General features: G+C 43.2%; 1 protein-coding gene and 1 long non-coding RNA gene across 2 annotated transcripts in view; one reads left to right on the top strand and one right to left on the bottom strand.

Annotated features, from left to right (window-relative positions):
• LOC138645164 (uncharacterized) overlaps nt 1–18,363 on the bottom strand; it is a 101,194-nt gene extending 82,831 nt beyond the window's left edge. The window contains exons 1-2 of the long non-coding RNA XR_011314715.1: nt 18,060–18,363; nt 17,253–17,312 (exon numbers count right to left, since the gene is read on the bottom strand). This is a non-coding gene — a long non-coding RNA (uncharacterized lncRNA). The remainder of the gene's footprint in view (nt 1–17,252; nt 17,313–18,059) is intronic.
• The window catches only part of FAM20C (FAM20C golgi associated secretory pathway kinase), a 170,503-nt gene continuing 155,727 nt past the window's right edge, over nt 9,099–23,874 (top strand). The window contains exons 1-2 of the mRNA XM_069734248.1: nt 9,099–10,689; nt 19,236–19,423. Coding sequence (XP_069590349.1) covers nt 10,142–10,689; nt 19,236–19,423 — 736 coding nt within the window. The 5' untranslated portion in view covers nt 9,099–10,141. The remainder of the gene's footprint in view (nt 10,690–19,235; nt 19,424–23,874) is intronic.

Raw genomic sequence — 23,874 nt, forward strand, 5'->3', positions numbered from 1 at the left:
TCTGTCATTGTTAGCTTGTTCTTTGTAATTTATATTTGTATCTTGTATATATCTCCTTATGTACAGGACCATGGAATAAATGGTGCTCTAAAAATAAATAACATTCATTTCTGGGTAAGTAGAAGAGGAAAAAATGTGAAAATAAACTGAAGCGAAACATGAAAGTTTAAAGGGACTCTGTAGCCCCCAAACTTCAAATAAAACCACTCATACATTTATGTATTGGACCAAGCCCCTATTAAAATTATTATTATTAGACATATAATATAAATGAGCGGTCCTTGTTACACCCTTGGCGTACCCAAGCCATTATTCCGCCCCCATTATGACCATCCTCCCTTTATATTGAGAGCGATCACTTCGGAGCACTGAATTCAATCCCCAGCCCTCTACTTACTGAGGCTCCAGGAGCCGAGAGCACACACAGTGTCAGTGTGAGTGTGCTCTCATTCACCTCTCCTGTCTGGAGTGGACACGGAATGACATATTCATAGGAGAGGGGGACGAGAGAGCGCCTGCACTACCACTGTGTGTGCTCTCGGCTCCTGCAGTGTCCGGAGGGCTATGTATTCCTAAATCATTGACAGTATAGATCAGCGGCAGGGTTAGTTCCTGAACTTTGTACTTTCTGATATTGCAAGGGCGACAGATTTACCTCCGAAGCATCAGAGGAGCTGCTGATCCAGACTGTGTGCTCTCCATATAATCATAGAGGTAGACAGACAGATAGATGATAGATAGATAGATAGATAGATAGATAGATAGATAGATAGATAGATAGATAGATAGATAGATAGATAGATTCAAGCAAAAAACAGGCAGCACTCCATTGTATCTTGATCAACTGTGCAGAGTTTAATCAGACCCACATGTCTTCACTACGACGTTTCGGCTCTAAATGAGCCTTTCTCAAGACCTTGAGAAAGGCTCATTTAGAGCCGAAACGTCGTAGTGAAGACATGTGGGTCTGATTAAACTCTGCACAGTTGATCAAGATACAATGGAGTGCTGCCTGTTTTTTGCTTGAATTTATGGACTGTGGATAGCCGGTGGATGGGCTTCCTGGAGGCTTTGCACCCAGAGATAAGTGAAAGTGTTGTGCTGTTCCTTTTTTCTACTATTATTAGATAGATAGATAGATAGATAGATAGATAGATAGATAGATAATAGATAATAGATAAATAGATAATAGATAGATTATAGATAGATAAATAATAGATAGATAGATAATAGATAGATAATAGATAAATAGATAGATAGAATGTACACGCATTCTGTGAGTTATTATCATGGTGTAAACCACAACACCGTCCAGATGCTGCATGTAATTCCGTGGGGGATTATGAATTCCCATTCCTCGGTCTCTTCCTCTTGTGATTATTGAGCCCCTGCTGCGCTTCCTTTCTGCTGGCTCTAACCCTGGTAATAATGGAGCTGAGAAACAAAAATACAATCACATGTCCATATAATCCATAAAGGTGCCGATGCACAACGTAAGAATAAAGCTTTAGTTCTTATGAGACTTATGGGCCCAAATTCATCATTTGCTTTTTTTAAGTCACTTTCCTTTTTTTCTTGTGGTATTAGTTGACGTTTTTGGCGCCTAAAATTCATCAAAATGTTGCACTCGAGTCATGAATTTGGGCAAAGTTTAAAGAAGGGGCTTTTTATCTTTCCTTGAACTTCTTTTGCGACTTTTGGCACCATGAATTGCCCAAAAGAAAAAAATACACCAAAACCTCTCAAAAATACATCAGAGGCGACTGGAGTCGAGTTGCATCAAATTTTGCAACTTTTTAAAGCATTACATAGTAACATAGTAACATAGTTAGTAAGGCCGAAAAAAGACATTTGTCCATCCAGTTCAGCCTATATTCCATCATAATAAATCCCCAGATCTACGTCCTTCTACAGAACCTAATAATTGTATGATACAATATTGTTCTGCTCCAGGAAGACATCCAGGCCTCTCTTGAACCCCTCGACTGAGTTCGCCATCACCACCTCCTCAGGCAAGCAATTCCAGATTCTCACTGCCCTAACAGTAAAGAATCCTCTTCTATGTTGGTGGAAAAACCTTCTCTCCTCCAGACGCAAAGAATGCCCCCTTGTGCCCGTCACCTTCCTTGGTATAAACAGATCCTCAGCGAGATATTTGTATTGTCCCCTTATATACTTATACATGGTTATTAGATCACCCCTCAGTCGTCTTTTTTCTAGACTAAATAATCCTAATTTCGCTAATCTATCTGGGTATTGTAGTTCTCCCATCCCCTTTATTAATTTTGTTGCCCTCCTTTGTACTCTCTCTAGTTCCATTATATCCTTCCTGAGCACCGGTGCCCAAAACTGGACACAGTACTCCATGTGCGGTCTAACTAGGGATTTGTACAGAGGCAGTATAATGCTCTCATCATGTGTATCCAGACCTCTTTTAATGCACCCCATGATCCTGTTTGCCTTGGCAGCTGCTGCCTGGCACTGGCTGCTCCAGGTAAGTTTATCAATAACTAGGATCCCCAAGTCCTTCTCCCTGTCAGATTTACCCAGTGGTTTCCCGTTCAGTGTGTAATGGTGATATTGATTCCTTCTTCCCATGTGTATAACCTTACATTTATCATTGTTAAACCTCATCTGCCACCTTTCAGCCCAAGTTTCCAACTTATCCAGATCCATCTGTAGCAGAATACTATCTTCTCTTGTATTAACTGCTTTACATAGTTTTGTATCATCTGCAAATATCGATATTTTACTGTGTAAACCTTCTACCAAATCATTAATGAATATGTTGAAGAGAACAGGTCCCAATACTGACCCCTGCGGTACCCCACTGGTCACAGCGACCCAGTTAGAGACTATACCATTTATAACCACCCTCTGCTTTCTATCACTAAGCCAGTTACTAACCCATTTACATACATTTTCCCCCAGCTGATTACAACTGATGAATCGGGAGAAAACATCTGGAATCACTAATCTCTGCCAACACGGCGGGAAATAAAACAGGTGAGCGCATGTGAAATGGACCTGCAGCGCCCCAGAGACCTGGTCGTTGCAGTAATGTCGCTCTGCCACTAAGGGGAGTGATGTTAAGTCTGATTGCACTAAAGGAGTTCACCTGACCATGTATCACAGTCACACATTACACTTCACACTCCGGCCACCAGGGGGAGCAAAAGGCTCTATGTATTAGGCCACTCCTCACACTCTGGTAAAACTGGGGGTTGGATAGGAAGTAAGGCTACGTTCACATTAGCGTTTTGCGTGTTTGCGTCGGGTTTGCGTCGGGCAACGCAGCGGCGACGCATGCGTCATGCGCCCCTATATTTAACATGGGGGACGCATGCGTTTTTGTGTGATGCGTTGTGCAATGCATGCGTTTTTTTTGCCGCAAGCGTCGGGCCGAGAAAATGCAACAAGTTGCATTTTTCTTGCGTCCAAATTTCGGCAAAAAACGACGCATGCGTCGCAAAACGCAGAGTTTTTGCGTGCGTTTTGATGCGTTTTCATTTGCGTTGTGCGTTGCGTCGCCGACGCAGCGGCGCACAACGCAAATGTGAACGTAGCCTTAGTGAGAACGCAGCCTGGGAGAGCTCCAGGGAGGACCTGTCAGGGGTGGGTTCCTGGCAGGTACCTAGCAGAAAGGACAGAACGTGACGGAGCCGCGCATGCACTGCCTTGCGGCGGCATCCTAAGGAAGGACACGAAGCGAAGGATATTGTGGAGAAGTGAGAAACGAGATCACAGCACAAAGGAGAGCCAGTAGGAGTCGTGCCCGTAGATCGGCAACATCCTACTGAGGCGCGTAGCTGGTGGCCGGAATGCCAAGGAAGTAACTGACTCCAAGTATTACTTCAAACAGCGGCAGGACAGTTGATTACAGGTTGGCTGTCTACCTTACATCACCTAACCAGACATAGGGGGCAAACGTGGAGAGAGGCGTCTCTAGGGTCCCAGAATAGCTCCGAACCTACCCGTCATACGGGTGCGTCCTTGCCAGATAAACTTGGGGGATGGAGAAGAGAAAGAACTGATACGAGAGTTGTGAGGACTATCCCGTGGTGCTCAGCAGGGAAGGACTACAACACACAGGCGCTAGTTGGTAGGCACTGATTTCCACCTGCAAAGGGAACTCTGGATGTGCCTTCGGACCGGCCGGTCTCAGCCAGCCCTGTTAGCAGTGTTCTGGATTGCGGATCCCGAAGTCTTCAGTAAAAAGGTAAAGAGACTGCAACCCTGTGTCCTCGTTATTAACTGCGCCTCACATCATCGCCACCTACACGATTGGGAAGCCCTGGGGATATACTTCACCTGTGGGAAGGTATACCATCTAGCTGCCATTCCATCACCCCAGTGGGGCCCCAAGCAGCGTCGGTCACCCTGACAGAACACCGCAGGTGGCGTCACAAAACCTTGACAAACTTTCATCACCTTTCATTGGAAGCCCATTAGCAGGGTCACGGACTGGCTCCAGCCACCGTGACAACCCTAGAACCGAGACAGAGAGGACCGGTACTGAGTAGCCTGCGGCCTTGCGTCTGTGGGCGCTCCAGACCTAAATCAAAATAATTTGATTAATGGATTGGGTGCAAACACAACAAAAAAAGGTGCAAATCACACAGTTGAATTGGGGCCATGGTGTTTTTCTGGGGCTCACCAACTTTAACCCTTTCATGACCGATGACGTATATTTACATCATTAGCTGCATCCCTGTCTTTGAACTGAACCCACATCTTTCCCTGCACTTGATGGCTGATTTAACCAGCCATTAAGTGCCTCTAACAGCTGCGGGGGGGGGGGGGGATACGAGATCTACCCACGGCTATTAACAAGTTAATTGCCGCTATCAATGACTGACCGCAGCATTTAACACCCACTGCCTGGAAGCCCGTCACAAGTCCCGCCTATCAGTGCCCCTACCACGTGATCACGGGGCAACAATGGGTTGTCATGACAGCTGGGGGTCTGCAGAAAACCCCCATGCTTGTCATCACGATCCTCCTGTGCACGTCGGCTTGTGGTCGGCATTCATTGGAGATTGTAATTTCTGGAATACATAGCAGTACTGAAGCCCTGCTATGTGGAGCACAGGAGATTGGATGATCACTGCTTCCATTCTCCTAAGTGGGCTATTAAATACAGTAAAAAGTGAAAAAAAAAGATTTCAAAAATAATAAAATAAATTAAAAAATTAAAAATAAAAAAAAACCCCACAAAATTCAAATCACCCCCGTTAAAAATGAAACAATTATAAAAAAAAAAAAATTCACATATTTGGTATCGCTGCATTCAGAATTCTCCAATCTATCAAACTATATAGTAAATTAATCCGATAGGTAAACGGCACGAGGAAAAAAAAAATTAAACCGCCAGCGTTCCTTTTTTTGGTCGCTGCAACATTGTAATAAAATGCAATAATGGGCGATAAAAACATTGTATCTACCCCAAAATGATATCAATAAAAACGTCAGCTTGGTGCCCAAAAAATAAGCCTACACCCAGCCCCGAATCATGAGAAGTGAGACTGTTAAAAGTCTCTGAAAATGGCAACAAACGCAAAAAAAAAAAATTTTCATAAAAATTTCTGCATTTTTTTTTCAGCTCTTAAAAAAAAAAAAAAAACTATATATGTTTGGTATCTGCGTACTCGTACTGACATGGGGAATCATAATGGTAGGTCACTTTTACCATATAGTGAACATGGTAAATAATAATAAAAAAAAATTGTGGAATTGCGCTTTTTTTCAATTTCACCACACTTGGAATTTTTTTTTCCATTTTCCAGTACACTATGTGGTAGGATGAATGGTGTCATTCAAAAGTTCAACTCGTTACGCAAAAAACAAGCCCTCATACAGCCATATCGATGTAAAAATAAAATAAAAATTATAGCTCAGCAGAAGGGAAGGAAAAAACGAAGATGACAAATTGCCTGGGGTGAAGGGGTTAATATATTTATGATAAATGTGCTTTCTTTTTAGCCACAAGTGACAGATCACTTATTGTTTAGCTAAACTTAATGTGGTTCAGAGCTTAGGATGTTTTTAGACAAAATTGTCAGCAGTAACTTTTGAAAAAGTCGCAAAATCCGTCCAGTGGTGGAGGAGCGGAAACTGCAGGAATGGTTCCAGGCAGAAGAGGAGCATTGTACGTTCTGGCAAATATATGACACCGTGCAACGTTTACTAAATGTGACACAAAACACGATGACTGAGAAAATAATTCTGAGTTTTAACACACTTTTTTTTACTGATAATACACGAGCTCCAGGGTGCGTTGGTTGTTGCCACTGTGAAGTCCAAGAAAGCTGAGAGTCTGTAACGTGGAAGAAATAGCAGAAGAAAGTATTACAAAATGTGAGGTTATATCAGGTACAATATTAATCATAACACATACTGTACTAGGGAAACAAATAGTTGTAAGTAGTGTTGAGCATTCCGATACCGCAAGTATCGGGTATCGGCCGATACTTGCGGTATCGGAATTCCGATACCGAGATCCGATATTTTTGTGATATCGGGTATCGGTATCGGAAGTGTAAAATAAAGAATTAAAATAAAAAATATTGTTATATTCACCTCTCCGGCGGCCCCTGGACATCAGCGGGAGGATCCGGCGTCCGGCACGGCTTCTTTCTTCAAAATGCGCGCCTTCAGGACCTGTGGAATGACGTCCCGGCTTCTGATTGGTCGCGTGCCGCCCATGTGACCGCCACGCGACCAATCAGAAGCCGCGACGTCATTCCTCAGCTAAAGTCCTAGAATGAGCGCCTTCTAGGACCTGAGGAATGACGTCGCGGCTTCTGATTGGTCGCGTGGCGGTCACATGGGCGGCACGCGACCAATCAGAAGCCGGGACGTCATTCCACAGGTCCTGAAGGCGCGCATTTTGAAGAAAGAAGCCGTGCCGGACGCCGGATCCTCCCGCTGATGTCCAGGGGCCGCCGGAGAGGTGAATATAACAATATTTTTTATTTTAATTCTTTATTTTACACTTTAATATGGATCCCAGGGCCTGAAGGAGAGTTTCCTCTCCTTCAGACCCTGGGATCCATGAGGATACATTCCGATACTTGATGTCCCATTGACTTGTATTGGTATCGGATATCGGTATCGGCGATATCCGATATTTTTCGGGTATCGGCCGATACTATCCGATACCGATACTTTCAAGTATCGGACGGTATCGCTCAACACTAGTTGTAAGCAACGAAGAGAAAGAAAGAAAGAAAGAAAGAAAGAAAGAAAGAAAGAAAGAAAGAAAGAAAGAAAGAAAGAAAGAAAGAAAGAAAGAAAGAAAGAAAGAAAGAAAGAAAGAAAGAAAGAAAGAAAGAAAGAAAGAAAGAAAGAAAGAAAGAACTACGGACAGGTACTTAGATAGATAGATAGATAGATAGATAGATAGATAGATAGATAGATAGATAGATAGATAGATAGATATGGGATAGATAGATAGATAGATAGATAGATAGATAAATAGATAGATAGATGATAGATAGATAATAGATAGATAGATAGATAGATAGATAGATAGATAGATAGATAGATAGATGATAGATAATAGATAGATAGATTAGATAGATAGTTAATAGATAGTTAGATAGATGGATGATGCCTCCTCCCTGGTCCTCAGTGATCTGTCTGTCTCATAGTGATTAGCTCTGAATCTCCTTCTTCTTCCTCCTCCTCTTCTTCCTCCTCCTCCTCTTCCTCCTCTTCTTCCTCCTCTCCTTCTTCCTCCTCTTCTTCTTCCTCTCCTTCTTCCTCTTCTTCTTTCTCTTCCTCATTCTCTCCCTCATCTTCTTCCTCCTCTCCTTCTTCCTCCTCTTCTTCCTCCTCCTCTCCTTCTTCCTCCTCTTCTTCTTCCTCCTCCTCTCCTTCTTCCTCCTCATCTTCTTCCTCCTCTTCTTCTTCTTCCTCCTCCTCTCCTTCTTCCTCCTCTTCTTCCTCCTCTCCTTCTTTCTCTTCCTCCTCTCCTTCTTTTCTTCCTCCTCCTCTTCTTCCTCCTCCTCTCCTTCTTCCTCCTCTTCTTCTTCCTCCTCCTCTTCTTCTTCCTCCTCCTCTCCTTCTTCTGTCTCCTCCTCTTCTTCTTCCTCCTCTCCTTCTTTCTCTTCCTCCTCTCCTTCTTTTCTTCCTCCTCTTCTTCCTCCTCCTCTCCTTCTTCCTCCTCCTCTTCTTCCTCCTCCTCTCCTTCTTCCTCCTCTTCTTCTTCCTCCTCCTCTTCTTCTTCCTTCTCCTCTCCTTCTTCTGTCTCCTCCTCTCCTTCTTCCTCCTCTTCTTCTTCCTCCTCTTCTTTCTCCTCTCCTTCTTCCTCCTCTTCTTCCTCCTCTCCTTCTTCGTCTTCTTCCTCCTCCTCTCCTCCTTCTTCCTCTCCTTCTTCCTCCTCTCCTTCCTCCTCTTCTTCTTCCTCCTCTTCTTCCTCCTCTCTTTCTTCCTCCTCTTCTTCCTCCTCTCCTTCTTCCTCCTCTTCTTCTTTTTCTTCCTCCTCCCCTTCTTCCTCTTCTTCTTCCTCTCCTTCTTTCTCCTCTCCTTCTTCCTCCTCTTCTTCCTCCTCTCCTTCCTCCTCTCCTTCTTCCTCCTCTTCTTCTTCCTCTCCTTCTTCCTCCTCTCCTTCCTCCTCTTCTTCTTCCTCCTCTTCTTCCTCCTCTCTTTCTTCCTCCTCTCATTCTTCCTCCTCTTCTTCTTTTTCTTCCTCCTCTCCTTCTTCCTCCTCTTCTTCTTTCTCCTCCTCTTCTTCCTCCTCTTCTTCTTTCTCTTCCTCATCTCCTTCCTCCCCTTCTTCCTCATCTCCTTCCTCCTCTTCTTCCTCCTCCTCTCCTTCCTCCTCCTCTCCTTCCGCCTCTTCTTCCTCCCCTTCTTCTTCCTCTCTTTCTTCCTCCTCTTCTTCCTCCCCCCGGACCTCTGACTATCTGACGCCCTCTCCTGCCCTGAGTTGAGCTGCAGAGAACAGAATACATGTCACGGAAGCAGAGCCCCCCATGAGGGAGCAGTGTGCACTCCGGGACCGGCTGTGTCGTGTTCCCCTCAGTGTGGCGGCGCGTCTGCAGCCAATCTGCTCGGTGTGACGCGGGGAGGCCGCTCCACGGCGGCCGCCGATATAACACACCCACCGGAGGCTGGGGCTGCAGTCACCGCCGCTCCACCGGCAGCACTGCTCTCAGCTGAGCGCGGCTCCAGCCTGCACCTGCCACACACCGTCCCTGCTCCCGCCGCACACCTCCATTCTGCCCCCTTTTTTTCTTTTTCTCTCTCCCTCCTTTTCCTGGTTTTCAGGCTGACATGAACCAGGGAATCCAATGAGTGAACCGGAACCGGAGAGCGGCAGCAGCAGCGCGGTCCGGGCTCTCGCCGCCTCCTTTGTGCCATATTCTTCCAGCTGGTGCTGCAGAGATGTCCACAGGCAGCCAGGGCTTCTTGGATGGAGGATCACACAGACCTGATTGGTGACAGCACACAGGATCCTGGTGCCTGAAACGATTTGGATCTTTTTTTATTATTATTATTATTATTTACTAGAACTTAACCCTTTACGCAAATGGTTCTGAAGAACCGGATGGTCCTGCCAAGGGGTCAAGTCGCCAACGATGGGAAGCGGAGCCGCGTCTCATCCAGCCAAACATTCCGGATTGTTCCATTCATCTCATAAAGCCACGCTTCCCCCTTGCTAATATCCTCCTTCGCCTTTTTCCCTATACATTCCTCCGTCTCTTCCAAATCATCCCTTTAAAAAAAAAAAAAAATCCATAAACCCCCCCAAACCCCCCCCTCCTATCCCATTGCAATAACGCTGCACCGAAACTCTTGAAATTTTTATTTTATGCTATTTTGTGCATTGCGAATAAAAAAAAAATAACTTTTTAATTTATATCTAGATTATTATTAATATTATCAGAAAAGAAATTATTATTGTTCTAGAGATTAATCCGGCTTTTTCCGTGAAAAAGCTTTTTTTTTTCTTTTCTTAATAAGTTTATTGCTGAAAAAAAAAAATCAAAATTTGCAAAAAAAAAAAAAATAATAAAAAAAATTGCGAAAAAAAAATATAAAAAAATTGCGAAAAAAATAATATCAAAAAAATTGCGAAAAAAATAATATAAAAAAAATAAATAAAATAATTTGCAACTTAATAAAGAGAGGAAAGATGAAGATGATTTTAGTTCGTAAATTCAGGGTGTTGATATTGATGGTGTTCTTGATCGCTTGCACAATGCATATTATGATAGATCTACTACCAAAGCTGGAGAAGAGGGCGACCAGGAGCGATGGAGAGGTAGGATGCTCCTGTACTCACAACCTCAATGAGGACTGGGGGAAACAGAGACCCAAAAATACCGCCGAATCGGGGTGGCCTAACAAGCACACCCTGAGGATCCTACAAGACTTTAGCAGCGACCCCAGCTCGAATCTCACGTCGCACTCGCTGGAGAAAATCACTGGAAATATGGACAAAAATGACTCTTTTAAAAAACTGGAGCAGCAAGAAATGGGCAAAGACTTGAACAATAAACAGTTAATCCAAGATGGAGGTATAAAGAAGCCCCAGCCTGGACTCGGGTCCTCTCGCCTGGCCGCCCTGTTCCAGCATCCCCTCTATAAAAGCACCATTCCTGACCTGACCGAGGATGATGTCTTGTTTAATGTGAACAGCGACATCAGGTTTAACCCCAAAGCTGCTGAAAACCAGGAATGGTGAGTTCCGAACTCGACGGGGACATATTATTATTATTATTATTGTAGTTTTACCAAGAAAATAGGAGTCTATTAAAACCCTGATCATTCAAAAGTGACTGCCCGGAAGCTGAAGTATGGGGAGATGTTTGCCAAGGTTTTAAACATTGGCCATTTTCTTACTCTACCGAAGGGTTAAAACGCCAAAATTTGACATAATCTGTATTTCTAATATCCAAATGTCGTAGTCTTAGAGGACTGGAAGCTGAGATAGGGGGGAGATGTTTAGCAGGGTCTTCTCTTATGGTGTCAGGAGCTAATTAAGACCAAGAAGATCCATTGTTTTGTTAGTCATGGAGAGAAGATCATAAGTGATCCTCAATAAACCCTCACATTCCCTATTTATAGGGGTCCGGAAGCTGAGATATGGGAAGATGTTTGCAAGAGTGCTTCCACTTTCTGATCATTTTACCCAAAAGATCCATTGTTTTTGTTTAGGTGGGAACATCATAAGTAAGTAATCACCTTCTCTGACCATGGGGTTCCTCATTATACCCTTCAGTTCTCCATTTAAAGGGGTTGGGGGCTGTGATATGGGGCGATGTTTGGAAAGATCCTTCCTCAATCTGATGATTTTTACCTCCATTGTTTTTGTTTAGGTGGGAACATCATAAGTAAGTAATCACCTTCTCTGACCATGGGTATCCTCATTATACCCTTCAGTTCTCCATTTAAAGGGGTTGGGGGCTGTGATATGGGGCGATGTTTGGAAAGATCCTTCCTCAATCTGATGATTTTTACCTCCATTGTTTTTGTTTAGGTGGGAACATCATAAGTAAGTAATCACCTTCTCTGACCATGGGTATCCTCATTATACCCTTCAGTTCTCCATTTAAAGGGGTTGGGGGCTGTGATATGGGGCGATTTTTGGAAAGATCCTTCCTCAATCTGATGATTTTTACCTCCATTGTTTTGTTAGGAGAGAGAACATCATAAGTAACTAATCTGCTCTGACTTCAGGTCTCCCCATTATCTACCTTCCCTTTCCCTGGAAGCTGAGCTATGGAGAGATTTCTGCACTTAACCCTTATATGCCCTCATATCAATTTTGGTTTTGTTATACCGAAAAGATCCATTGTTTTGTTAGAGAACATCAGAGGTGACTGATCATCTGTTCTGACTTCAATTAACCCCCGAATACTCATACCCATACCTTTTTAATGCTGAGATATGGGGAGATGCTTGGCAAGCAGGTGGCTACTTATTGCTCCTACAAAGGTGATCCTTTAGGATGAGGACCCTGCCGAATATACCCCCCACCCCTTTAATATCTCAGCTTTATCCCCCCATATGTATAATATGGGGGATGGGAGAGGAGATGGGATCTAGCTGCAGTCACAGGTGAATTCTTTTGTTTTGATGTTGTTGCAGATTGTATCTCCGAATGTTAAACATAAGCATGGCTTGTATCACTATTGCTCCTGACACATTGTATCCACCTCTTATAATCCCCTCCCGTCACATCTAACATTTTACTGCGCACTTTGCATTTCGGGATTGTGTCTGTCTCATTCAGAAAAGGTAAGTAGGTCACGGTGCAGGGGGGCGAGCGCCGTCCCCGGAGCAGAACAGACATCGGATTAATAGAACCCAACGACTCTGCGGACAAGTCTCTGACCGATTGTGAAACTCATCGGTTAACTTTAACCTTTATTGTCCCGGTGGTAGAGTCCAGGTAAATACTCTGGTACTCAGACTGATAATATTTCAACATTGTGCCTTTTTTTTTTAACTTTTAACCCTTCACTGGCCCATAAGAGATACAAAAGGGAAGCAATTCTAGCAACAAAACAAGTAATAATCCGACGGGTCGGGTTTGCCGACTGTAGAACAACAGCTCCCTCTTCCAAGAAAACTGACACCGTATTGTCTGGAGCAGCTGCATTGTACTTTTTCTATGCAAGGATGAGATAATTGGGGGAATCTAAAGTCTTAATTAGAGTCGTGGGCAGATCCAGAACGTACAATAAACCATTTATCCCGCTACAGGTACTAGAAGATGGCACCGTCCCGGTCTGTTTGATGATGTCCCTCTTATCTAACGCTTCTATCCTGTCATATGGAGACCTTAATTCGATATTTGCAGCTGCCACTTTTCCTGGAGCCTCTTTTTTTCCCTCCCGCTTTGCTAATGGCTTTTAGATTATAGATGTATAGTAATTGAAAATAAAATTTCAGCTGTTAGCTCTTAATTGCTTTTACCTTCCCATGCCCCAAAGGTTAATTCAGTCACACGTTATTCTGGGTGCAGCCGTGAAAGAGAGATACTGTATTTCCCATCATGTCCAACATGTCAAAACCCAAGGTAGATAATAAAACCATAAAACCCAGGGTAGATATGCCATGGGGCCCCTGGAAAAATGGGGCCCAGATAAGTCTAGTTCCATCTCGCTGTATATAATGGATGGTGGAAATCTGTGCAGGTCACACTCTCCTTGTGTCCTACAAGGGTTAGGAGTAAGCCAAGGTTCCTGGAATTAGACATAGAGCAACCAAAGAACTATGGGTGTAATGGGGGGGTGTAACTGCAAAAGGCTCAGGAGTTGCAATTTAGGAGAGGCCTAAGAGTTGCAAGACTAGGAAGGCCCAAAAGGTCCCTTTCCTCCATACTAAAGAATATTACCTGGATGGCCCTTTTGGAGATTCTATATTGGAACCCACAAACTTTCAAATTAGGCCATTGGTGGTTACCACCTCCAAAAGAGAGGATTGTTTTAATTCTAGCCATTTATCTCTATATAAAATCTCCTGGAAAAGAAAGAGACCTACATAAGATTACTTTTATGTAGATTTGAGCAAAAAGATTAGCAGGACCCTGTTCTAGCAGACACAACGTTGGACAAGAGTCCTGTAAACCTCCTGACTACCTGCCGCCCCTTCTGATTAGTAGGACCTGGGGACATGTCATTCATTGTGTGTAATGACGTCAATGGGTCTACCAATAAGAAGAGTCATCGGGAAAGTCAGAAGGTAGTAGAAGGTTCACAGTGCTTTGGTCCAGCTGGCCACAGACTAATGGCATGGCCACTAGCAAAGCCAAATTTTATTTTACACTATTTGATCAAATAAGCGTAAAGCCATCCTACCGCAACAAGGTATACCCATCCCACCACAACGAGGTATAACCATCTCACTATGACAAGGGACAAGGTGTACCGATCCCACCACGACAGGGTATATTTATTCCACCAGGACAAGATGTAGCCATCCACCATGACGAGGTGTACCCATCCCACCTCGACGAGGGGTAACCATCTCATTAAGACAAGACGATCCCACCTCGACAAGGTGTACCCATTCCATCATGACAAGGTGTACCTATGCCACCACGACAAAGTGTAACCTTCTCACCACTACAAGGTGTACCCATCCAACCATGACAAGGCGTACCCATCCCACCACGACAAGGTGTATACATCCCACCATGACAAGGTCTACCCATCCCAACACGACAAGGTTTATACATCTTACCATGAAAAGGTGTACCCATCTCACCACGACAAAATGTACCCATCCCACCACGACAAGGTGCACCCATCTCACCACGACATAGTGAACCCAATGGGATAGTGCTATCCTGTCTCTAGTATTAAAACCTTACACTGCATGGCCACTAGCCCAGGGTCCTGTGAATTTTTGCTCAAGTCTACTGTATCCCTTTTTTTAATGGGTGTTGGAAACCTGTGTAGGTCCCATAATGGTGTCAAAACTAGTATAAGATTAGCTGGTGGGAGGCAAATGAGAACTGCATGCTCCTGCCCAAGGTAGCCAGGGCTTTAGTAGTGTTAACCGGCACCAGAAGCGGCCCCCTTTCTATGGGACCCCTAATCCCTGTGGTCCTGTTTGAAACCTTGCATAAAGCGAATGGTTAGCAGGAAGGTTACTAATTATTAATTTCATTGTAATCCAAAAGAAACAAGAAACTTTGGAAATCCAAAGACATGATGATATAATAAGCTATAACTAGAGATGAGTGAGTCAATTAGCAGGACTCTGGTCCAGCAGCCACGTCAATAGTCCGTGGCCATCGGCCAGTAGAGCTGCAAACCGACTCCTACGTACTGGCATCCCGAGCGTAGGCCTGTGATGATGTCATATGTGACATCACACCCCAACAATGAAATCATGCCGGGCTTACAAATCAGAAAAACGTAGCACATAGGATACAACCATGGACTAATGAAGTGGCCGCTGGACCACCGTCTTGCAAATCGATTCTCTCATCTCTACCTGTAACCCAAAAATCCAGAGTTATGGGATCAAAATTTAAGGATAAATTGGAATTGCATTGTTGTCATGTTGATTTTTCAATATCTGTAGTTGTCAGGTATAAAGCTAGTCATCGATGTATCTTATTTTTAACTTTAAGGGATATAATGATTACATGATCCCAATCAACCAATTTCCCCAAAAATGTTTATAACAAAAGTTGAACGGATGTAGATTTTGATCATTTCTGGCCATTTCAGTACTTTTAAGGGTTAATTAGTTCCTTAAAGAGATACAAGAGTGTTGAAATAACGTCGGAAACAATTTTGGCTGCCAGACATTTCCGGATGTGAATTAACAGCTTCAACCTGTTTCTCTTTTTTCTTTTTTAACCCATATGCAAACAAAAACCTTTTTAAGAGAAACCGTAATATACGTACACAAGAACTTGTAACAAAAAGCAGGAGGAAACATTATTAAAGGGGACATAACTTTGGAAGACCCTACGATTTCTTGACATCAAATCCTGAGCAGGTAGTCCTGCTTTTTGGATCTTTAAAAGTCATCTGTAATCTATGGTAGAAACTTGGAGCAAGTATTTAATTTCCCTGCACTGCCTCCGCAGGTACAATGAAGTATTACACCATTTTTATTGCAGTCATCAGACTGCCCCTGTAATGCCCAGATGTGTCGGATCATCAAGAGCTCTTTAGATGCTCTCTTTTTAGATTAATCGATAAAAACCTAATTTCTTTTAACTCTAAATTTCCTAACAGGGTGAACATTTGTAACATAGTAACATAGTAACATAGTAAGGCCGAAAAAAGACATTTGTCCATCCAGTTCAGCCTATATTCCATCATAATAAATACCCAGATCTACGTCCTTCTACAGAACCTAATAATTGTATGATACAATATTGTTCTGCTCCAGGAAGACATCCAGGCCTCTCTTGAACCCCTCGACTGAGTTCGCCATCACCACCTCCTCAGGCAAGCAATTCCAGATTCTCACTGCCCTAACAGTAAAGAATCCTCTTCTATGTTGGTGGAAAAACCTTCTCTCCTCCAGACGCAAAGAATGCCCCCTTGTGCCCGTCACCTTCCTTGGTATAAACAGATCCTCAGCGAGATATTTGTATTGTCCCCTTATATACTTATACATGGTTATTAGATCGCCCCTCAGTCGTCTTTTTTCTAGACTAAATAATCCTAATTTCGCTAATCTATCTGGGTATTGTAGTTCTCCCATCCCCTTTATTAATTTTGTTGCCCTCCTTTGTACTCTCTCTAGTTCCATTATATCCTTCCTGAGCACCGGTGCCCAAAACTGGACACAGTACTCCATGTGCGGTCTAACTAGGGATTTGTACAGAGGCAGTATAATGCTCTCATCATGTGTATCCAGACCTCTTTTAATGCACCCCATGATCCTGTTTGCCTTGGCAGCTGCTGCCTGGCACTGGCTGCTCCAGGTAAGTTTATCATTAACTAGGATCCCCAAGTCCTTCTCCCTGTCAGATTTACCCAGTGGTTTCCCGTTCAGTGTGTAATGGTGATATTGATTCCCTCTTCCCATGTGTATAACCTTACATTTATCATTGTTAAACCTCATCTGCCACCTTTCAGCCCAAGTTTCCAACTTATCCAGATCCATCTGTAGCAGAATACTATCTTCTCTTGTATTAACTGCTTTACATAGTTTTGTATCATCTGCAAATATCGATATTTTACTGTGTAAACCTTCTACCAGATCATTAATGAATATGTTGAAGAGAACAGGTCCCAATACTGACCCCTGCGGTACCCCACTGGTCACAGCGACCCAGTTAGAGACTATACCATTTATAACCACCCTCTGCTTTCTATCACTAAGCCAGTTACTAACCCATTTACACACATTTTCCCCCAGACCAAGCATTCTCATTTTGTGTACCAACCTCTTGTGCGGCACGGTATCAAACGCTTTGGAAAAATCGAGATATACCACGTCCAATGACTCACCGTGGTCCAGCCTATAGCTTACCTCTTCATAAAAACTGATTAGATTGGTTTGACAGGAGCGATTTCTCATAAACCCATGCTGATATGGAGTTAAACAGTTATTCTCATTGAGATAATCCAGAATAACTAATAATAGAGATAATTTGTGAATATGAATATTCTAGCAAAATAATTTCTAAATGTTCCATGAAATTGGAATCTAACATAACTGAATGTATATTGCATTGTTAAATGCTTTATTTATAGCTTTACTTTCACTGTTACATTGAGAGGTGACAGGCGCTGTAGATATGGTGTCCACCGGCCACTTACCAGATACTGTACACGTATGTCAGGTGCCACTTATGTGCATGAGATTTTCCATCCAAAAGCCTAATGAAAAATACACCAAAAACATGTCTAAGTGGTTGTCTTGTAATGAAAGTCTGCAGATTAAGTGCAAGGATTCAGTGCAAACTTTTGAATCTTTAAAGTGCTGTTAGGATTCTCTGGTGTCAGTGGTGAGATCAGGCGGACACATGACTGAAAGTAAGTGATCTGTATACTTCCGGGCCACATTCCGACTAGACGTACGTGGCCTCGCTCAATTCATGAGGCTGAGCACGTCTAGTCGGCATGTGATCGCATGTCTACAAAAGGTATACTTGTGGTCATGTGTCCGCCCGATCTCGGCAGTGACACCGAAAAATCATGACCTGACAGCATGCCATGTGCACGCTGTGAGAATTCTGAAGTCTACGGCTGCCGTCCCACACTAGCAGTATTTGGTCAGTATTTTACATCAGTATTTGTAAGCCAAAACCCTGAGTGGGTGATAAATGCAGAAGTGGTGCATATGTTTCTATTATACTTTTCCTCTATTTGTTCCACTCCTGGTTTTGGCTTACAAATACTGATGTAAAATACTGACCAAATACTGCTAGTGTGATGACATCCTACAGCTGCAGACTTTCTCCCAAGACCAGAAAACCATTTAACATACGCCAAAACTGTTCATAATCTTACATGTTCTTGTGATATTGAATTACGTTATTTTTATTTACGGGAACATATTTTTGGTCTCATAGTTTTAAGGTTGAAAGAAGACCCAAGTCCATAGAGATCAGCCTATAATCTTACCGATCCTTTGATCGCTGGTGCACTGAACTGCGATACTTCTGATACCACGTCTATAAGAGGCCCCATCCATGGTCACGTACAGGTCTTCCGTTCTGCCATGTGGCAGAGAGGCGATCTCCAGTAATTACACCCCTACTACTCTGGTGGCTCACTAGCATTTTTTTCATTCCTCTCTTTGCTCTAGTATTACTGATTTTCCAGAGCATTCAGTGCTTCCAAATCCAGAAATAGCTCACGATGGTCTGTTTCACACCTTATTTCCTACATTTCGGCATTTCCTGCTGGAATTGGAAGCCGCACTCGCAGATTAGTAAAAACTCCTGAACGAAACATGGACTTTAGATTCCGGGTGCATAAATGAGATCTAGTAAAGGTACTTTAGTCTACTGCCCTCTGCTCTGTAACACGACCTCCTGTAATTATCACAAGCTTACTATGTAGATTGGAAGGTTTAGGGATCGTTTCTTCCAAATTCAAAGATTCATAAGAAATTAAAAAAAAAAAAGTTTGCATTAACTTTAATGAAGTTTGCATTACCTTTTCATTGCTCTGCATTAATTAATGCCATAATTTAAATATAATAATAAATGGAAACAAAAAGAGTTGTTCAGAATTAAAATTATGTTTTTTTTTTCCGCAGAAACAGCGCCACTGTTTATCACTGGCTGTAGCCGGTATTGCAGTTCAGCCCGATTTATATCAATACTGCAGTATCATTTACAGCCAATAGACAGGAGTCTGTATAACTTGATCCGAGCCCCTTTTTCTAAACTTGGTGAATTCCTTTAGGACATTTGTGTCACCAGCAAGCGTGCTGGGATCAAGTGTTATCCGCCATGCTCGTGTGCTAACACAGTGTCTTCAGCGTGCTCGAAAAATATGTCCGAGTCCCCGTGGCTTCAGTTGTTCAACAGCCGCAAAACATGCGGGGATTGTCTGTATGTGTTGTGGTTGTCGAACTGTCGCGACACAATCAGCCGCGGAGACTCAGAACAAATTTTTCGAGCACTCCGAAGACCCTTTGTTAGCACACGAGTATGGCAGATAACACCTTATCCCAGCACGGTCGCTCATCACTAGTCACCACCTTTCATATATGTCTATTAAGACCACCCTTGTCGTTAGAATCGCCTATGTTCCTCCATGATCCAATATAATGGTTGTCATTTTTTTAAGGCAAAATGTGGGGAATGAAGCAAACGAAGAGGAAGATTTCTTGCCGACTGGAGAAGCTCACGTAGACTCCTATCCAAACTGGCTAAAGTTTCACATCGGAATCAATCGATACGAGTTATATTCCAGGCAGAACCCGGCAATAGGAGCTTTACTACAGGATCTTAGCGGACAGAAGGTGACCAGCGTTGGTAAGGGGTTCACATTTTATTACTTATATCGCATTCATTTTTTGTTCTTTGAATGGTCATTTTGGGGGAATACAGTATATTGGTCACTGTCTGCCGGTTCTACCAATATGGTCACCATCCAAGGTGAAGGGTACCGAGGACATAGGCCGACTTCTCTATCTTTTTTAATGGGATCTTTACGTGGTCTACATGGATCATAAGGCCAACAATTACTCCTACGAGTGGATGTGGTGTTAATGTAACATCTGATGGAAGAATTAATATTGGGGTTGGAATAATTCGACTGTAGATGTCCACTTTATATCATACAAACTGGTCAGTATTTACAATGCCAGACTATGTTCGGACGCACACTACAGTCGTGGCCAAAAGTATTGTTAGCCTTAAAATTGTTGCAGGAAATCCCAGAAAAAGTTTACTTCGTTTGTGTGTGATGGAACAACACAAAAATAACAGAGAATTTCACACCAAACTTCAAAATTGTTGACACCTTTCCAAAATTGTGGCTAAACAACCTTTAAAGCATGTGATGCTCGTTCACTCTCACCTGTGGCAAGTAACAGGTGTGGACTATATGAAAATCACACCTGAAACCAGATAAAAAGGGAGAAGTTAACTCAGTCTTTGTGTTGTGTGTCTGTGTGTGCCACACTAAGCATGGAGAACAGAAAGAGAAGAGAACCGTACTTTTTATGGTCTTTACTTAAGTAGGTGTGATTCATGGGTAATAATACCCAATAAGAGCAGGCTAAAGACACGCCCCTGAGGATCCTGTGAACCACGCCCCCAAGATAAAGACCTTAAAAATTAGCGCTAAATTAAAAATCCCATATATCTGGATGGATTTTTTTTAAAAAGCAAAACAAAATAATACTCGGAGGAGCAGTGAGTATAATGTGAGAACAAAAACTGCACGGTTCACTTGGTTCTCCTTAAAGGGGTCGGCACCAAAGACGCTTGCCAAGAGTCATGCATGATCAGCAGGTGTACTGTGTGTGGTTCTCGCTTCCGTTGTAGACCTGAGCAGCTCTAAACGCCTTGAGACCCTCTCTTAAAGGGGTTTAAAAAATTACCTAGTTGAAGAAATACATTTTCATATAAATTATTATGGAATTCTGATCTAATACAGGGAAGAGGTGGGGATCCGCCTTTCAAAATCTTTATTCGCTAAAGTAGAGCACCTGCCGCCTTGGAGAACAGAACATATCTGTGCATTACACAGGACGCCCCATTGATTTTCTGTGGTGTAATGCTTCATTTCCCCTGTAGAGGCGCTGCAGGCAAATGAAAACCTTTTTTTAATGATTCGTTGGCAACGATATTAGTTCCCTGGCACAAATGGCATCCAATCAGGCACATGCTTTCATTAGTCGCACTTTCTGCACGCTGATGAGATATATGTTGTGTTGCCATGGTTTATTGCATCATGCTGTTATATGATTAAATCCTCTTTGAAGAGCTGATAGCAGAGGCTCCTCGCTCTGGCAGGTGTTGTCATCTGCTCATATTCTGCCATTTATCATCTCTCTACAGAAATATGTTCAGTCTCCAGCTAGGCCTATGCATGTCGTAGCTGCCGTTCTGGAATGCCTTGTGTAAGGTTATACGGAGATTCACCCTTTGTACCTATTGGCAGCTGAGCGCTTCCTTGCTTTATTTCCCTCCTTGGTGAATCTTGTTATTTATTGACTTGTGTAGTGTGGAATCTTGGAAGCTGACTTGTATTTCGGATCCGTCAATCACTTACTGTTAATGAATAACCCCGCATTTAGCGGTGATGTTACCCATCAGGCAGAATTTCCAATTTGTATATATTTACCTCGCTCACATTAACATGCTTCTAGCTTCAGCCCAGTGTGACTGCCAATTTCTTCCTTTACTGGATTAGAAAACAGATATTTTGCTGCTTTTTTTAGCATTTTTTTGTATGTTGACAAATGTCATTATCGTAAATGTGTCTTTTTTTTAACCTGGTGTAAAGGCCGCCATTCTCCTGAATCCGGCGCTGTTTTTCTTTTCTTCCTACGCCTCTCCGTTGCTGAGATATGGCCCATTCTTCCTTCCATGAAAAATTCTACTCTTTTTACGAAATAGGCGTCGTCTTGCTGACCACACCCTGTTGGATAAAAAGACTAGATTTATAAAGAAAAGCCTATATCTCAGGAACGGAGAGGCGCAGGAAGAAAATAAAAATAGCGCCAGATTCAGGAAAACAGCGGCTTTAACACCAGGCGCAGAAATGTACATATTTATGGCAAGTGATAAATCCTTTCTAAAATCTAAAGCGCATTTTCAAATACGCTGTATACAGTTTTTTTTTTTTGGGAGGGGGAGGGTGATGCTCTAGCATTTTAGGGGTTTTATTTCCTGTTTTTTTCTGAGCTCACTATGCTCTAGGAATAAAAATTTCCATTGACTTATTTATAGGACTTATCAGGAAAATATATTTTAAGGGCCTGAGTTATCATTTTCAGGGGGGGAGGATTTTAAAGTCACTTTTCTTTTAATTTGTCTTGTGATATTCGGTCAGTATTTTACATCAGTATTTGTAAGCGAAAACCAGGAGTGGGTCATAAATGCAGAAGTGGTGACAGGTTTTTGTTATACTTTTCCCTCTGATTGTTCCACTCCTGGTTTTGATTTTACTGATCTAAAATACTGACCAAATACTGAAGGTGTGAACGAGGCCTTAGGCCATGTTCACACAGTGCGTTTTTTTCTGCGGAACCGCAGCGTTTTTGCACTGTACCCTATGGAAAACAGGAACCACTGTGCACATGATGCCGGAATCGGGAAAAAAAGCCGCGCTGAATAGCCGCGGTAAAAAAGAAGTACCATGTCACTTCTTTTTTCGGAGCCGCAGCGGTTCTGCACCCATAGACCTCCATTGTGAGGTCAAACCCGCAGTAAAACCCGCAGATCAAAAATATATTTGCGGGTTTTATTGCGGTTTGTGGTGCCAAACCGCTGCAGCAGGAAGTGCGGGGAAGCGGGCGGAAGTGCGTGGGCGGAGTGTGGCTGCCCCGATCCCACCCCCCCATGCTCCGATGCCCCTCCCCGTACTCCGATGCCCCCCCCCGTGCTCCGATGCCCCCCCGTGCCCTAATCTCCCCCCCTTATACTTACCTGGCCTCCCGGTGTCCGTCCGGCCGTCTTCTCCCTGGGCGCCGCCATCTTGCAAAATGGCGGGCGCATGCGCAGTGCGCCCGCCGAATCTGCCGGCCGGCAGATTCGTTCCAAAGTGCATTTTGATCACTGAGATATAACCTATCTCAGTGATCAAAATAAAAAAATAGTAAATGACACCCCCCCCCCTTTGTCACCCCCATAGGTAGGGACAATAAAAAAATTAAGAATTTTTTTTTTTCCACTAAGGTTAGAATAGGGTTAGGGGTAGGGTTAGGGGTAGGGTTAGGGTTAGGGGTAGGGTTAGGGTTAGGGGTAGGGTTAGGGGTAGGGTTAGGGGTAGGGTTAGGGGTAGGGTATTTTCAGCCATTTTAACCCTAAAAAAACTTCCTAGAAAACACACAGACTCTGCATAGAAAACTGCATAAAAAAAAGGATCAAAAAACGCATAAAAAAACGCACCAAAAAAGCACAAAAAAAGGACCAAAAAAAGGACCTGCGTTTTCTGCCAAGAGCTGCGGTTTCAGTCCTGAAAAAAAAAAGGATGGAAATCAGGAACGTGTGAACATACCCTTACAGGTTCTTCTCCTGAACTTGGTAGCGCACAGACTGCAAAGCACAGCTGACGGAGGATCACGTGACCAGACCTGCCCATCAGCCTCCTCCAATAGAAAAGCACAGGAGAAAGATGCTGGTTATCTATTGGAGGAACTGATGGGCAGGTCTGGTCACATGATCCCCCATGAGCAGCAATGATGAGAACAGTAGAGCTGTGCAGTCTGTGATGAAGGGTGTACTAAAATGTACAGGAGAAGAACCTGTAATACTTAAATATTCGTGAGCGACACAAAATAATGTCTCCAATACATCAGCTAAAATACAGATAAATTTGAGAAACCCCTTTAGATCCTTTAATTCATCAGCTGGTCCCCCTGGCTTGTACGGCATGTATAAACTCAGCTGTGCTATATCTCCACCTCACATATGTCATCCTATTACTAGAAATAACGATGCTGGGATTCAGTCGATTTAATCACTCTTTAAGGGGAAGTTTTTGTCTTGTAGCGGTTGTATCGTGGGCGGCGTAGTGTGTGATCTACTCTTTGGTAACGGAAATTTCCATTATCACCAAGAATCACAACGGCGGACAGTAATGAATGACAGTCAACGGCCCCCTTATCGGGTCTTCACCGCACGGCTTCCTCTCTCTGGTATCTGCTCGTCCTCGCCAGTATCAGAAGTAAACATCTTGCTCAATAAAATGTTAATATCAAACAGCTGCTTTCCAAGGGAAGGTTCATAAAAGAGTCACTGCGGGATGAGTC

Source organism: Ranitomeya imitator, chromosome 7, assembly GCF_032444005.1.
Source record: "Ranitomeya imitator isolate aRanImi1 chromosome 7, aRanImi1.pri, whole genome shotgun sequence".
Lineage (NCBI taxonomy): Eukaryota > Metazoa > Chordata > Amphibia > Anura > Dendrobatidae > Ranitomeya > Ranitomeya imitator.